Genomic DNA, 16196 nt, shown 5'->3' on the forward strand with positions numbered 1-16196 from the left:
ATGAAATGGTATGTAAACCCCTATATTGTAATAATAGATGAACCCTACTTAAAATAAGTTTTAGTTTTTTTTAATATCACTTACTGACAGATAATGAATTTCCATAGTTTAAAGCTTTTTGTGGCTCCAGAGGAATCTGAATGTAACCAGATGAATTGCTATCTGGTTACATTCAGGTTGTTCATTTCTCCATAACAACCTCCGAACTATACATTATCCCTTACATAGTTATAACATACATTTCATTGATAAACATTAATAACTTAATCAATAGTCAATAATCAATTAATATTCCCCATAGCTACTGTTCCTCCCAATCCATCTTGTGTGTAGTCAAAATGCACATGAAGCCAACGGTGTTGTAACCATTGCCGTTGTTCAAATCTTGCATGTCCGTTCAATTTATGGACATTATGTCATCATTATGGACAGTTTAAAAACAAATAATCAAAATTGCCGACATAAAATTGTAACATGAACATATAACATATGAATAGCATTAGTGTGCAGGCGTACATGTTAGCATGTTTGCCCCATGTGGTCCTTTTCATGTCAATCATGCCCCCTTAAAACCTCCCAAAACGGTAGCATACACCCTGACATTTAAATCCAGCATCAATAGTCAACGAGTGTTAGAAAATGATCAAATTTCTCTCGAAAACAGCGAAGAAGTTCACCATGCCTCCTTTGAGACATGTGAGTCGAATGTTTAGGAATGCAATCAGCATTTCACAGACCGTATTTTCCCAAGACGGGACGCTGCCTGAGGAAGCATTACTACACCTGAAAGCCTTCTATTATCAAAGTGACTGTAACACTTCAGCTGAAACAGGTACTGAAATGCCACGAAAGACATTAAAAATTCCCAAAAGTGCCCGTGCTTTTCAACAAGACGATTCACAGATGGTTATACCAGGCAATAAAAAGCTTCATCTTCCATCTATTTGATAGTGTTATATTGATAGAAACTGATGTACCTAGACGTTCCATCCGGGGTGAGGTGTTGTAGTTTTCAGTTTTCAGACAGTTGCAGTTTGAAATATTAGACAGTGCTAAAAAGTTAATAAGCCGGAAAAAGCACCACTTACACTATTGTTATATGCACATGTAAAAATATGGTGACAAATTAAGGATTTAATATGTAAGAATTAAGCATGTAAATGTCTAAAAACTAGAACTTTGTTATATATTTTGTTGAGTTGTGTACTTATTCATTATATTTCCAAATCCGTGTTAACCCAAGGTAACAGTGCATTTAATTTGGTCGCATGTGGCTACAACGACGTCTGGAAATGAGACTAAACATAATATAATTAAACATTAATTTACTGTATATGAGCTGTAAGCTAGCAAGCAACACACACAAGGGTCTTTAGGTCAGCTGCCATTGAACTCAGCACTCACCAGAGACTCTGGTTCTCTCTCTTCTTTCCCTCGTATTCTCTCTGTAACATTACATTTATGACCTAAAGTACATTTCCCCTCCAGCGGCAGTAAACATTACAGTACATTAACACCCGACGATGTCGATCGCTGCTACAGTCGAGTCGGTAAACAGGAGTGAAGATAAATCCACTTTTTTAGCTAAAAAGTAAGTAAGTAAACTGCTCCGATCAGAGCAGAATCCAATCCAATACGACTAGGTGTTTATTCCTCCAGAGCAAGCTCTGCCCGGCTCTCCCCACACAACACTCGCCAAACGTCTTTTGTTTTGTTTTTAATAGCGAGACCCCTAACTGCAGTAATAACATAATGTGCACTTAAGCAAAGCTAATTTTGCTATTTACAAATACACCATTTAGTTTTTACAACAAACATTGGCAAGTGAAATCATTCTATCAGCTCTGTCCAACACTGTTGTGTTTACAGCCTGTAATAGTGCCTCATCTTGCACAGGCACATGCAGAGATAATGAGAAAACTCCCTGGACGTAGCCTCGTCTTCTCTTCCACTGTCCAGTCCTGCTTTCAACTACCCCGAGTTTGTGTTCTCTAAATGCAAGGAAACATATTCATGTTTGTCTGCAAACATTTCTGTCTAATATTATAGCCCCACTATTATTTTAACAGAGCTAGTATCGTTTCCCTTTTATTTATATAAATCCAGCATATATACTATATGCACTACTATATCTATACATACTCCTCATCATCACTCACACTCCCTCCTGAACCGACCCTACATCCTTACATGTGACCCTAATGTTGCTGCAGAAGATCATGGTACTGTAAGCAAAGGAGATTCTTAGAAATCCCCCCCTCACACACAAACGCACACACAAACGCATACAGTAACCGTACATACCTGTACACACTGATGACACGAGCGCACACATGCAGCCACCCACACAAACGGAAAGCTTCTCGCTGAGACAAACATGCGAACGCAAACTGTGTGAATGCCTGCACACATACACACAAATGCATTGATTGCCTACACACACAAAGCTGTCACTTTACGAGCACAAGTTCATGAGTTAAATCTACACACACACACGCGCGCACACACACACTGACAGCTCAATTTTCTACTGCATAAGTGTTTCTCTCTCCACATCCACTGCGTTAGCGTGCCATCCTGCTTTTGCCTTGCGTAGGTGGAGCTCCTTCCAGTTTTTCGGCGGTGGCGGTGGGAGCTCCGCGCTCCCAACATCCACCCTTTGACTCCCATTTATTTGTCTCCCTCTCACTTGTTCATGTTCATGCCGCTCGCTTTTAAACTAGGTCAACAAACTCGGGGTAAGGCGGTGACGTGCTCATGCATCTGTCACTGGATATTAGTCGTATCATTGTCATCAGGGAGGCAGGCTGCCTGAGGACAATTGTAACTCATTTTATTGTACGTGGAGAGATTAATTTGTCGTGTTGCCCATCGGAACATTAAATTAGATGCATTATTTTGGACTAATGAAACCAATGCATGTGTAACGGCTAAATGTTGTGCTTGAATTTCATAATCGTTTGAAGATTACATATGATACCACCTGGGGTTGTAAGAGAGAAAACGACTCAGATCATCTAACAGAGCACCAGTTTGGTAAACCTGTAATGCCCCTTTCAGTAATCACTATAATAACTGATACAGTCTCCTGTCTGTGAGGTGATTGCATTTAGTGTTACATGAAAAAAGTCTCCATCAAACAAATCTGCTAAAGTTAGTATGCTAACCAGCTAGCCCCAGCTTGTCCTGTCTCATAATACCACTTTGTGCCTCAAGAGGCGATAGTGTAGCTCAGGTTCTGACAATGCTGATGCTGATTGTGCCCGACCTCCCTCCCGCTCCTTTCTTGCTTCATGCCGACCCCATTGTCAACCTTCCATCCCTCTCTGTCGCTCGCTGGGAAAATAGGCGGAGCGCTGCCTGGTTGCGGACCCAGACGCCCTCCTACCCAGACTTGGACCTATGAACCAATAAATAGTTGAGCGTTTCTATTTTAACCATTGCCTTTGTGGTACAAGCAGGAAACTCTCTGTCCTCCCTGTTTTAAATATAGTAGCTACAGTTAGCGGCAGTTACTGTAGCTGTGACATGCTGCCCCTGATGTTTTTTGGGGATAAAAATTCAACAGGTGGCCAATTCCTACATATTGCACCCTTAATGTTAAATTGAACCATGACGGATGTAAGGCGAGAGGGGGTTGCTAGCTCTAAAGATTGTAAATCTAGCTTCAGTGAGAGATACAAGTAGCTAACTGATGTGCACATGACAGAAATACCTAAAAATACCACTGCGATTATGGCAACATTGCAACAAAGCTGTTAACAGTGGCGGTGTGAACAACAGCATGGAATTTGAGCGCTTGCAGCATCATCTGCTACCATTAGCCAGCACTTATTTCTCAGATTATCGTCTTAATCGTATCGTAAACACTGTTTGAATTTAAACAGCGGCTTTGAGAGAGAGAGAGAGTTTTGTTTGGTCACTGGTGGCAGGAATCTCTATCAAATCCTGTTCAAATTGGTAATGACTCACAGGGATCAGAGCTAGGGAGGCACTGACACTGAAGTCTGAAAGGATATTATGAAGGGATATCGATGGATACACTTGTGGACAGAAGTGTTAAACCCTAAATGATGGAATTTCCAGTGTAATAATAGTTTTGTTTCTCCTCCTCACGTCCCAGATACCTTTTTTTAAACCTCTTGCTTCATGCTTGAACCTGTAAACAGACCTTCACTCTCCCAGAAAAAGACTTCACAGTAGCACTTGACCAAAACGTTATTTATTAATATAAGCAATGTACCACGCACTAGAAAAAAGATACCTATTTTCACTCTAGATCCTGTTTTCATAAAATATTTCTCCCAGGAGTGCTGAACCAAGATCAGAGTGGCTTTCTTAGTACAGCCCCGCCCCCTCCGGAGACATCACTGTCAATCAAATCAAAATTGGTTCGCAGGGTAAAGCAGGAGTAATACATGATTCTCCGACACCCTGACGATGCACCGCTTTTCATTGAAACTTTAATGGGGGTGATGAGGTCTCCGGAAGAGGCTCTTGAGCGAGTTCATTATGCTTGCCAGCCGATCCTGGGTTAGCACTCTGATTCCAAAGAGGCTTTATAAATACAGGTCCCAGTCAGTTGAAACACACAGGTGATTTTCATTAAGACGTAGAAAATAGTGATTTTGTTTTATTGAAGTATCTCAACGGACTAAGACACTTATAAAGTGTAGTAGAAATATCAGAGGTGAGGAGAGTTTACTGCGGTGTGGGCCAAGCTCTGCTCAGTTCAGTCAGTTCATGGAGAGATGGATCTTATGTCAGAATACTCAGGAAGTTTCACTGTCTCCTATGAGCTCATGTGTTAAATCAGCCCACAGAGGAACAAGCCCTCCTGCTCTTTCTCTAGCATCACTCCAGGCGATTTGGTTTGTGATTACAAACCTCTGGACAGGACACAAAAGTGTCTGGAGGCCTTATGAATATGTAGAGCCCCTAAATATAAACTCATTTAAGCTGCTTGGACTGACTGAACTGGAACCAGATTGACTCCGGCCTCGCTACTGGCCTAACTTACATTCCATATATAACTGTATGAAAATAGAAACATTAATTAGATACATCTTACATAAAAGCTTTTCTCTGAACATACAAATACCAGGGAAAAAGTGTCTGTGTGTGTGTGTGTGTGTGTGTTGGGGGAGAAGGAAGGAGGGGTTGATTGTTCTACAAAGCCAAACGACTGCAAAAAACACCATAGAACAGTAAAGAAAACCAGAATGTTTCAAACGCCGTCCGACCTCCTGTTGTTTTTTTGCCTCCATATATGGCATCAATTTTACATGTTTGAGGAGTGGATGTGGGACTCCATCAAGAGTCATCAACAGCCATCTTGGATCATCCATTTTTCAACACTGCTCTTTGTACAGTATGTGAGTGTATGGAGTATCACAATATCTAGAACCTATTTTACAGTACCTGTGATCATTACCAGCTGGGCACAAGATGATGTGCCTGAAGGTCCTGCTTGTGGCAGGACGTCAGAAAAATCAAAGCTTTCATCAAGACTGCATTTTTCCATCCTCTGCGTCTAAAACTGGAAGGAGTGACTAATGCAAAGGAAACTGGCCACATACAGTAAGTGTTTGTATGTGCTTTATGCTTCCAGAGGTTTGTGTTCAAAGCTTATAATTAATTCTGCAGCTCATTTTGTGCCAATATACGTATATACTGAACAAATGTCATGTCTAAACAATGATTTTGTGTTTCCCCAGAATTACATCATGCGCAGGTGAAACTCACCATTGAAAGCAATGCTGATGAAATGTCTTTGGGGTCAGAAGCTCCTTGGAACAGTTCAACATTTTGAGAAAGGTGCGTACAGGCTTTCTTGCCAAGAGTCAGTTGAAATAATAAAATAAGCTTTATTTATACAGCACTTTTCAAAATGAAGTTAAAGTGCTTTACATAGCAATAGAAGGACCAGGATTAAAACATTTACCACTCTCATGTCTGTACACTGAATATACAGCTCAGCCAGAAGCCAGCTAATTTAGCTTAGCACAAGGGCTAGAAACAAAGCGACATCTAGCTTGTCCCTGTTCATAAGAAACAACAGCGTCTCTAAATTCCAGGGTTTAAAGAGGCCATATGTAAGAATCTACTTTACATTTCGCTAACTTGGGGGTTGCAGAGCTGATTCTTGGCCAATGCCGAGCTGCAACCTCAAGGCCTGAAAAATGTGGCTAGTACAGAAGTGCCGAATACTTGAAGCTGGCGTAAAAGGGCAAGTACACGACGCAATGTTAAAATGTCTAACTTTAAAAGGTGCAATATGTAAGAATTGGCCAGCTGTCAAATTCATACACAAAACAAAAAGGGGGGGCAGCAGAGTAACTGCTAGCTGCTGCTAACTCTAGCTGCTGTTAGCTAGTTAGCTCAGTTAGTGCAGCAAGCGGTTTAAAACAGGAGCTTGGGGATCAGGGGAGTGTTAGTGTTGATTTTTGGACCAGGATGGGCTGGAGCTAGCTGGTTAGCATGCTAACTTCATTAGATGTCTTTGCAACACAATATGTAGACATCATAATGTCAAAACAGCTATTTTTGACAGTTTGCTGCTAAATGTAGTTAGTTTTTATAGGTTTTTCAACTAAAATTCTTACATATAGCCCCTTTTAAAGCAGAAAAACATGTATGCAGCTCGGTCCAAAATGTTCTTTGCCCGTAAAGGTAATTTCGTCGCTCATGACAGCTTCATTCAGCCCGCCTCAGCTCCACAGAGACTACATCAGTTCTATAGGACTAAACCCTAGCTGAAGTTACTGGTCGGCCACAAACAACCCCCCATGAAACGGTGAAACTTCAGAAGTCCTAGTAAGTGGATTTTTCTGCCTTTGGACAGAGCCTGGCTGGTTTTCCTCCTCTGTTTCTAGTCTTTGTGCTAAGCCAAGTTAACTGTGCCAGTGATAGCTTCACAATCAGTGTAAAGACATGAGTCAATCTTCTCAACTAACTTTCAGCAAGAAAGTGAATACCGTCACTGACCATGTCAAATAGTAGAGGCTAGATAAAATTAAATTAAAAAAAATAACCGAATGAATTAAATTACCTGCAGCTCCTGCAGCAGCTTGCTTGGTAAATGTAGTATATTATACATTTTTCCACAACACTAATTCCATCTGTACAACTGCTCTGAGTTTCTCTTTAACAGAAAATAGTTTTCATACTTGTTTCTTCTATGCCCGAAACATACACTCAGCACTTTTCTATACAGTATTTATACTTAAAACCTTCCTATAAAAGGAAGCCTGCAAGACTTTAATGTGAAAATGGACTTTTTGCTGACTTCATAAAGACAAAAGGTGAACATGGAGTTTTACATTTCACATTTTATCTCAAACTGTTGAACTTTTCCTTTAAAGCCAAGGTAATCAAAGACCCTGTTAATGATAAAACCAAATTATAAATGAATAAGAATAAAGTGTTTAAAATAAAATGTGAAACTGTTTTCATATAGCTGTTGTCAGGAAGAAACCAGCAGTGCTCTAACCTAATCTGTTTATTCATGTAGTGTAACACACATAATATGCCTGGGGATGAGATTAGCATGTTTAGTATTAGATTGGTATGTATTTATGCAGTTCTTGTACATTTTGTGTGGCAGATTCAGCATAAACATCCAAATCTTCTTGGCATTTACTGTAAACTGCATCGCCTGGTCATAAAGCATCATGAACAAAAGCTCAGTGACTTCAGAAAGATATTACCAGACAACCACCGGCCCCGACACTGACTCATACTCAACAATTATCAACTGATGTGTGAACTGGTTGAACTGCTGTGAAAATACAACTTATTCTCATAATAATAATACTAATAATAATAATAAGAAGAAGTAAATGTTACTATATTAGAAAGCAGAACTAATACTAGGGTACAACTAAAACTAATGTGCTACAAAATGAATGGTAAATGTTAGTTTTAAATATCTCCTGTGGTGTTGTTCCAGGTCTGTTTCATCAAAGAATAAACAGCTCAGCATGCGGCGGTGTGGTGGATGAGGTAATACAGATAATGGAGGGAACTCTGAAGCTGCGTCTCTCTGTGCCGCACCCTTTCTAAAGAAGGCACTATGGGTGCTTCGCCATCTCGACGACCAAGATTCAGCAATGCAACCCCCGTCCCAGAACGTCTCTGAAGTCATAGCTGTTTGGTATCTGAGTCATCAAAGGGCCCAATCCATTCAAGGTAATGCTGGCGGCTTGTTGTTCTACTGCTGAGCGTTTTATTCTCCTTGGAGTGCCCCTGCTCAAAGTATCATGGCCTTTACATTGTGCACCCCAGCGCACATGTAGTCATACCACTCCAGAGGCAGCACATCTTCCACAATTCCCAAAGAGCGGGTCCACCTCATTTCCTCCTCCACGCTTAGTTTTGGCCTTAAATCACGAGCCACGGTGCAAAGTGGCTGGGACCGTGGCTCACAGCCCGACTAGAGGTAGAGGTAGCTGACCCAGTAGACTATGTTGAAGAGCAAGAAGGAGGTGGGGAAGAAAACCCGGGAGTAGGAATCCAGCTCGCGGATGTTGACGTGGATGCGTCCTTTCTTCCAGCCGCCTTCTTTACACTCCTCGTAGCAGCAGAAGAAGCTTGTGCAGTCTTTCCCGTCCAGGCACTCGTACAGGCAGTTGTCTTCGTAGTCCTGCCAGAACAGGGAGTTGCCCATTGGCATCATGGGCCGAGGGGTGTGAGCCATGTTGAAAGATGAGTAGGCCTGTATGGGTAGACAGAGAGAGAGTTATGGTTTGCTAACTGTAACTTTATCTAAGCAGCCCTGCCGGGCTTTGACTTTCTTTGTGTTGAAGCAGTGTGCATGGAGCAAGAGTCATCATTTAAACAGTTTGGAGGGTGATGTCTTTTTCTAACCGTTCCAAAGCCTAAATGAAACGCACAAAACTGTGTTTTTCTGCTCTAACATAGCAATTGTTAGCATGTCAGGCTAAGGCTCACTTCCCAGGCCAAGAAGCACATCATTAACCAACTACATTAATTTGGTTTAACTGTTGTATTTCACCACTATTTGGAATATGAAGACATTCTTGAATGCTACTTGAGTTTTAGCTAATGCTAGCTCTTTCCAGCTCCTTATTAGATTTGAGGAAGCTTCAACTCCAACAATCCTAACCAAACTCCTGCCTCTTCTTGCCTGGGATGTGTAGCTTTGGCCTCAGTCTTTAAGCGTTGTATCACATAAAACAGCCATCAAGTGGATTTCTAAGGCCCCTCTTTCAGGGTTTCTTGTTTGAAAATGAGTGCGTGCCAACCAATGGAGCTAACATTAGGTAATTTAGCTAGCTCCCACTGATTTAATCTGCCCGGGACAGTTGTCTTTTCAGCTGGTGAAATTGAGAGTGGCTTGAAGTCTGCTTTTTGTCTTCTTACATCAAAATCAAGGACCCACTGTTTCAAAACATACCAAGGATTCAGAGCGATAAATCTGTATATGTGCACTTTACAGGTGTAGCAACCATTACTAGTGAATATTATCAGATATGACTGCTGTTGTTCTGTTGAGGATTACTCATACAAAAGAACCGTTACTCTTTGAAACGGATGTAGCTAAAAGGAAGTCAAGAGTCAAAAGCAAGAAAAGTTTCTGAATGCTCAGCAGTGTGTCAGCATGCCTTTCTTAAAATGCTAAATGCCTTTTTGCTTCTTTTATTCTGGTCCAATGGAGCTGTAGTGGAGACCCTGTGCCACTTCAAGTGGATTACACTCTACGTAATTGATCACTGGTGCAAAGTTGTCTAAGACACAATGTATTTATTGATGTTTCACTCTTCAAACTCCACTATTGATTAACTCTCTACAATTGTTCAGTTATAAGTTGGAATACAAAAATACACTACCAAACAACAGAATATGCCCAGCGATGTGAAAAGCATTTCAATCGTTTTTTGTTTTTTCTTAAGTTCTTAGATTTTTGGATCAAATGACCTTCGGTACTCGTGTTTACACATATTTCATTCAGAGTAAAAGTAGATTTAACAAAACGTACAAACATAATAACAAGAAACATTGTTATTTTCAACCTCTTTATAGCATATAATGCAGCTACATCCTAAATTATTTTAGACTTGAATGCTGAAGAAGTACCTCCTGAGAAAATTCATCACGTGACTTCCTCCCTGATGCTTATAAAATCGTGTGGGACAACCTAATTGGGGTAAAAATCACACATTCTTCCAGTCCTCTACTCCGCTCTTAAAGGAGGAGTGGGAGGCGAGAGGGGGAGAGAAAGAGAGTTAGATGTGCCTTGTGGAGTAAGAGAATTGACTGAGTGGGTGGCACAAAGGGGCCACATGGATGGGGGGGGGGAATATGAGGCTTCCCTGCAGACAGACGAGGCCAAAATACAGCAGAGAGCAAGAAATGCAGAGGAGGGGACTGAATGTAACACAACTTAATTGTTCAGCCCAAGATGACGCTCCTTTTCGCCCTGAGACACATTCAGCAGAACTCATCTACACTGGGAGGAAATAATGAAGAGGGAGGGGATCTGGAGAGTGAGAAATGACAGCAGCGGTGGCTGACTCAGTCTTAGTACATGTGCGCTGCCGCCATTAAAGTGTTCGCGGCAGGTGCAGCCTTGAGAACGCCCACACAGCATTAGGCTCTCGCACCGGAGCGATTGCTAGAAAAGAAATGTTTTCAGCTGCATATGTGCCCATATAGACACACATGTCAGGCACTTGGGAAGACATTGTGCATTGTGTATATATAGGCTGATTCCCTATGGATTCAATCAATATGAGTTTCTGAAGGCTGATTTTCTGAAGGCACCAATAGCCAACGTTCAAATACTTTGAGTCTATGTGGTCGTTATGAGTCTCTCTGTGGTCGTTATGAGTCTCTATGTGGTTGTTTTGAGTCTCTATGTGGCTGTTTTGAGTTTCTATGTGGTTGTTTTGAGTCTCTTTGTGGCTGTTTTGAGTTTCTATGTGGTTGTTTTGAGTCTCTTTGTGGCTGTTTTGAGTTTCTATGTGGTTGTTTTGAGTCTCTTTGTGGCTGTTTTGAGTTTCTATGTGGCTGCTTTGAGTCTCTATGTGGTCATTTTGAGTCTATGTGCTCATTTTGAGTCTCTATGTGGCTGCTTTGAGTCTTTATGTGGTTGTTTTGAGTCTATGTGGCTGTTTTGAGTCTCTTTGTGGCTGTTTTGAGTCTCTGTGGTCATTTTAAGTCTATGTGGCTGTTTTGAGTCTCTATGTGGCTGTTTTGAGTCTCTTTGTGGTTGTTTTGAGTCTCTATGTGGTTGTTTTGAGTCTCTTTGTGGCCGTTTTGAGTTTCTATGTGGTTGTTTTGAGTCTCTGTGGCTGTTTTGAGTCTCTTTGTGGTTGTTTTGAGTCTCTATGTGGTTGTTTTGAGTCTCTTTGTGGCTGTTTTGAGTCTCTTTGTGGTTGTTTTGAGTCTCTATGTGGTTGTTTTGAGTCTCTTTGTGGCTGTTTTGAGTGTCTATGTGGTTGTTTTGAGTCTCTATGTGGCTGTTTTGAGTTTCTATGTGGCTGTTTTGAGTGTCTTTGTGGTTGTTTTGAGTCTCGCTGTGGTTGTTTTTGTGTCTGGTGTCCTTTTGTGCTCTCTTTGTAATCGGTTGATTACATTTCTACATTCAATGTTAACATTCACTTCAAACAGAGACCCAATCAGTAATCTATTGATGTTGATGCCCTACTGAGAGTATTATATAAACAATACAGATGAAAAATGCACACTTTACAGGCTTTGTTTTGTGCAGCTGTGCTCAAAGAAAAACCTTTGTTGAAGTGGATGTTAACATATAGAAACAGATAAATGCAGAGCTTAAACACAGCACCCGCCTATTACTCACACATTCACCACAGGCTTACCATTCTCCGCGTCTTGGGAGGAGGTCTGCGTACACTGTAGGAGTAGTAGTTGAGCATGGCATACTCAATCATGGCAGCGAAGACGAATAGAAAGCAGACGGTGACAAACAGGTCCATGGCCGTCACGTAGGACACTCTAGGTAGCGAGTTCCTGGCCACTGTGCTCAGGGTGGTCATGGTCAACACTGTGGTGATACCTGGGAAGGTAATGCAAGTGTGAGGAAGGCTACAGCAACACTTTGCAAAGAGAATTCACTGTGACAGTGTGATGAATAGCTGGTTGGCATTGGGGTGACCCATGTGGAAGTCAGTGATTATATAACATGTGGGCAGAGGTTTATTAGTCACCATTAATAATGCATATGGGGTATTCTGGGTAAATGTCCCCAATCTTGCATCAAGCCTGTCTTCCGCTGCAGTGGAGATTTGTTTTGAGTGCAGTGAAGCAGAACAGTTAATGATCATAAAATGATTAAATAATTCCGATTTTTATGTTCCCTTTATTTCTTTTCCTCTCAATCTAAAATGTGATAACATTATATGTCAGAACCCTAGGTTAGGAAGCTCTATAATACAGTGGAGCCACATCAGAATTATGAGGCTAATCCTGACACCTCCTCATGACTCGAACATGACATGTCTCTGAAGTGGCTCAATCAGTGCAGTCATAATTCAGCAAGCATGGGGTTGGAAGCTGGCCTTATATTCCTGTATATCTGTGATGGCCATGATTCAGTAAAGGTGAACTATCTCAGCCACAGTGGAAACTTTTGAGAAATGACGTAGATATAAATTAGACTAAATTGTAATAAATATATGTGACTTCAACTACTAAATTGAAGGCAGCCATTTCTCATCCAGTAACCTTAGTCTAAAATCACCTTCAAGGAATGATACCATATTATTTCATCAAACATATAAGATTATTGTTTTTTAAATTATTTTTCACTTTTTGTCCTTTAACTGCAGGGACAAACCAGAGCACCTGGAGGAAACCCACGCAAACAAGGAAGAAGGAAGGAAGGAAGGAAGGAAGGATGGCTGAATCAAGTCATGAGTTAAGTGGAGTCCTTCCTGAAAAACCTGAACGGCCAGAATCTCTTCTTCTTTTTCTCCAACACTTCCTTTCTCATGGACTCGAGTTCAACTGGCTCCTCTTCTTTCTTCTGTGGAGTCTTGTCGTTGGCCTCAGCGAGCTTGAGATACGGACTTTCCATTAGCTTCTTGATGTCCTCAGACAGGTGGAGATATGAATTTTCCTTTATATTGGCCTCCATCCAAGCCTCAGCTTCAGCGTGTTTTGACAGACTTTGAGTTGAAAAATGTAACCCTTGCTCATCAATTTCCATTTTGCAACGATACGCGTTCAGCTCGTCCTGGAACACTTTCAGCTCGTCCTGGAACGCTTTCAGCTCATCCTGGAACGCTTTCAGCTCGTCCTGGAACACTTTCAGCTCACTCTGGGAGACTTTCAGCTCGCTCTGGGAGACTTTCAGTTCGCTCTGGGAGACTTTCAGCTCGTCCTCGAACACTTTCAGCTCGGTCTGGCATAATTTCAACTCATCTTTAGTGTGTTTCAAATTGGACCGGTAACACCAGGTACATTTAAAATCCCTGCTGTTACTGCTACCAATATCCATCATTGTGTTCCTGGTGTTCTGGTTCGACATGTAAAATATCCAGTGAATGTATTGTAAATGTATTTAGGCTTCTTGAAAGAGCATTCTATTACATAAGTCTTTGATGTCATAGAATGTGATACATCAAAGAACACATTCTATGACATCATAGACTGCTCTTTAGAGGAGCCTTTTTAAATGTTTTTTGTTTTTTTTATTATTTCAAAACAAAACAAACAACATGAAAAAAATTACAAAATGCTCCAGAGGACTGTGACTTAAGTCAAATTCATGCACAATAGAGGCTGTAAACATGACATACTTAAGTCTACTGTCCTGTAACTCTACTGCTTCTCTAAATGATCAATAAAAAGGCCAACTCTAACGGATAACTGCACTGAGAAAGTTACAAAAGCAGCTACGAAATGAATAGACACGCATTTATTCATCAGTGACAAGTTCAGCACCAACATCGTTTCTCTTGACAACAATATCAACTAATTTAAAAGAGGAAACGGGAATGTTTCTGGAAAAATAAGTGATAGACTAAGAATGTGTCCAACTTGTGACAAACTTTTTCAGATTTTATGACGTAAAAAAGGAAAATAGTTGGTTGCACAATGAAATGCAATTAAATGTAATCCCTTTATGCTAGACGAGAACAAATATTTTTCATGGTGGAGTCTGGCCAGGATGGGTATTGTCTTTAGTATCCTTTGGGCTCTGTACAGACATCTCACCTCAACGATATCACACGATATCACAGAATGTATACTAATCATGTCTGGGTGGTTTTAATCACCAGAACCTGTATGGAGTAATTTTTGTTTTTCAGTTTCTTTTTGTGTTTTGTTTTAAGTTTTAAAGCAAGTCCCTACTTCATTTGTTTAGGAGAATGCTGCAAAGCTTTTTCGCTGTGAAGCTATCAATGACGGGATTTTCATTTTTGAGTGAACTTACACTTATTCATTGTGGCAGTATGTACAACATTTAAAGGATGTCACATTTCAATAAAGCTGTTGTCTTCAATAAGATGAAACTTGGTAAATGGCTGCTCCATGAGCATTTGCATGCCATATTAGCATGCAATCAATACATCTACCTTATCTCTTGAACACAGTATTCAGTTAACACCTATCTTGGGTAATATATCTTTAGACTTGAGTCAGCAGCCCTTCTTGCTCGGACTCTTTCAGAAGCCTCAAATATCTTAGTTTTGACTTACTATGTCATACTTAACAATTTCATAAGTCTTACATTTTTTTATATATATACCTTGTGCAACTTTTCATCGTTTTTCTTTCCTAGCAACAGTTGCCCTCGATATGAGTGCGTGATAGACACTTTTTGTAGACTTCTCAGGTTATGTCCTGACCCATGTCTGGTCATTAGTCAGCCTCTGCAGTGGTAAAGCCCTCATCAGTGCACTTGTCTTTAATTGACAGTGATAAATGAGGCTTTTGCACAATAGTGAAAACTCACATTTAAATGAAAATGTCTAATAGCCAGGTTAAGAGAGTACTGCCAATCACTTGTCAGCTACTTGTAAACGATTGCTGCTAATGGTGAGTTAGTCGCTTTCAGAGGTAACTGACCTTTTCTAAAATAGTTGTCAAATTGTGAAAGCACTAATGAATACCTGTCACACTGTTAAATAACTATTCTAATTGGAAATAACTTTTAAATGTGTCTCATTGTGTCATCAGTGCCATTGTTTGAGAAATTACTCCCCACGGCGTCTTAAAGGAGAATATTGTGTTCGCCTGGTGAAATGAAATCAATTCTTTCAAAGAGAGATGAACCCAGTGACATTAATGCCCACTGGGGGCATCGATATCTACTGCTGTGACACACACATCATTCTCGTAAGCTCGCCGTCTCCCCCTCTCATCCTTCCCTCTTTCTCCTCATGCCGCGTCTCACCCCTCCTCTCCATCCCTTTCTCTCCCCCTCTCTCTTCTCCGTCTCTTTCATCCTCATCTCCCACATGTCTTTCATGGCAGAGTGTGCCACTGTTTTCGCCTGTGGTTTCCATAGAGACGAGTTGCTCCCATCTATTTCAAGCTACCTCCTCTGGTCTAGTGCTCGTCTAGACTTTCTCTTTTCTCCCGCTCATTAGATTTAAGCACTAAACTAGGTAAATGAACAACTCTCCGCTTCTAATACCTTAAACCCTAGTATCTGTTCGGATCCCAGTGCACTGTATACTGTGTGATCTGTATAAAACAGCAAGTGCAGGGACACTACTGTTTTTCTTTGTTGTTGTTTTTTTTTTATCACAAGCTACCCACCGGCTGCTCACAGTTTGGGCTGCTATTTCAAATCAAGGTCACGAGTTTTCTTTGTACACTTTAATTCATTCTGAGGGAATTGTTGCTACATGATGCCATAGCAACCGGGTGATTCCTGTCTGTGCAGGCGATCTCAACAACACCAAGTCTCACATCTACAGAAAACAAGCCTTCACATAGAAGTGAGAGAAGCTCCAGTACATATGCCTGCGTAAAGCAAATATGCTTTGACATTCTCAGAGCGTGACATAACGTTGATGGTGTGATCACAGCAAGAAGAAAGAACCGACTCTTTGTTTTTTAAATGCAAGTAAACTCACAAAATATTAAAGGGTCATTCATATGTAGCGGCGATGGGGTTTTTTCACAGTATGTTAACAAATATCAGATGGTGACTTTTGTTGTGTGTCCAGAGGTAAAACCAGGTGGAACAGCCCACA

The 16196-nt window shown here is 40.9% G+C and overlaps 1 protein-coding gene across 2 annotated transcripts in view; it reads right to left on the reverse strand.

Annotated features, from left to right (window-relative positions):
- Positions 1 to 4200: 4200 nt before the first annotated feature.
- LOC311253436 (gamma-aminobutyric acid receptor subunit gamma-3-like) overlaps positions 4201 to 16196 on the reverse strand; it is a 92037-nt gene continuing 80041 nt past the window's right edge. For both annotated transcript variants that reach the window (XM_084347406.1, XM_084347407.1), the window contains 2 exons: positions 11847 to 12043; positions 4201 to 8716 (listed from right to left, as the gene is read on the reverse strand). In XM_084347406.1, coding sequence (XP_084203532.1) covers positions 8435 to 8716; positions 11847 to 12043 — 479 coding nt within the window. In that variant the 3' untranslated portion in view covers positions 4201 to 8434. The remainder of the gene's footprint in view (positions 8717 to 11846; positions 12044 to 16196) is intronic.

The sequence above is a fragment of the Pagrus pagrus genome, assembly GCF_965226575.1.
Source record: "Pagrus pagrus genome assembly, chromosome: 24".
Lineage (NCBI taxonomy): Eukaryota > Metazoa > Chordata > Actinopteri > Spariformes > Sparidae > Pagrus > Pagrus pagrus.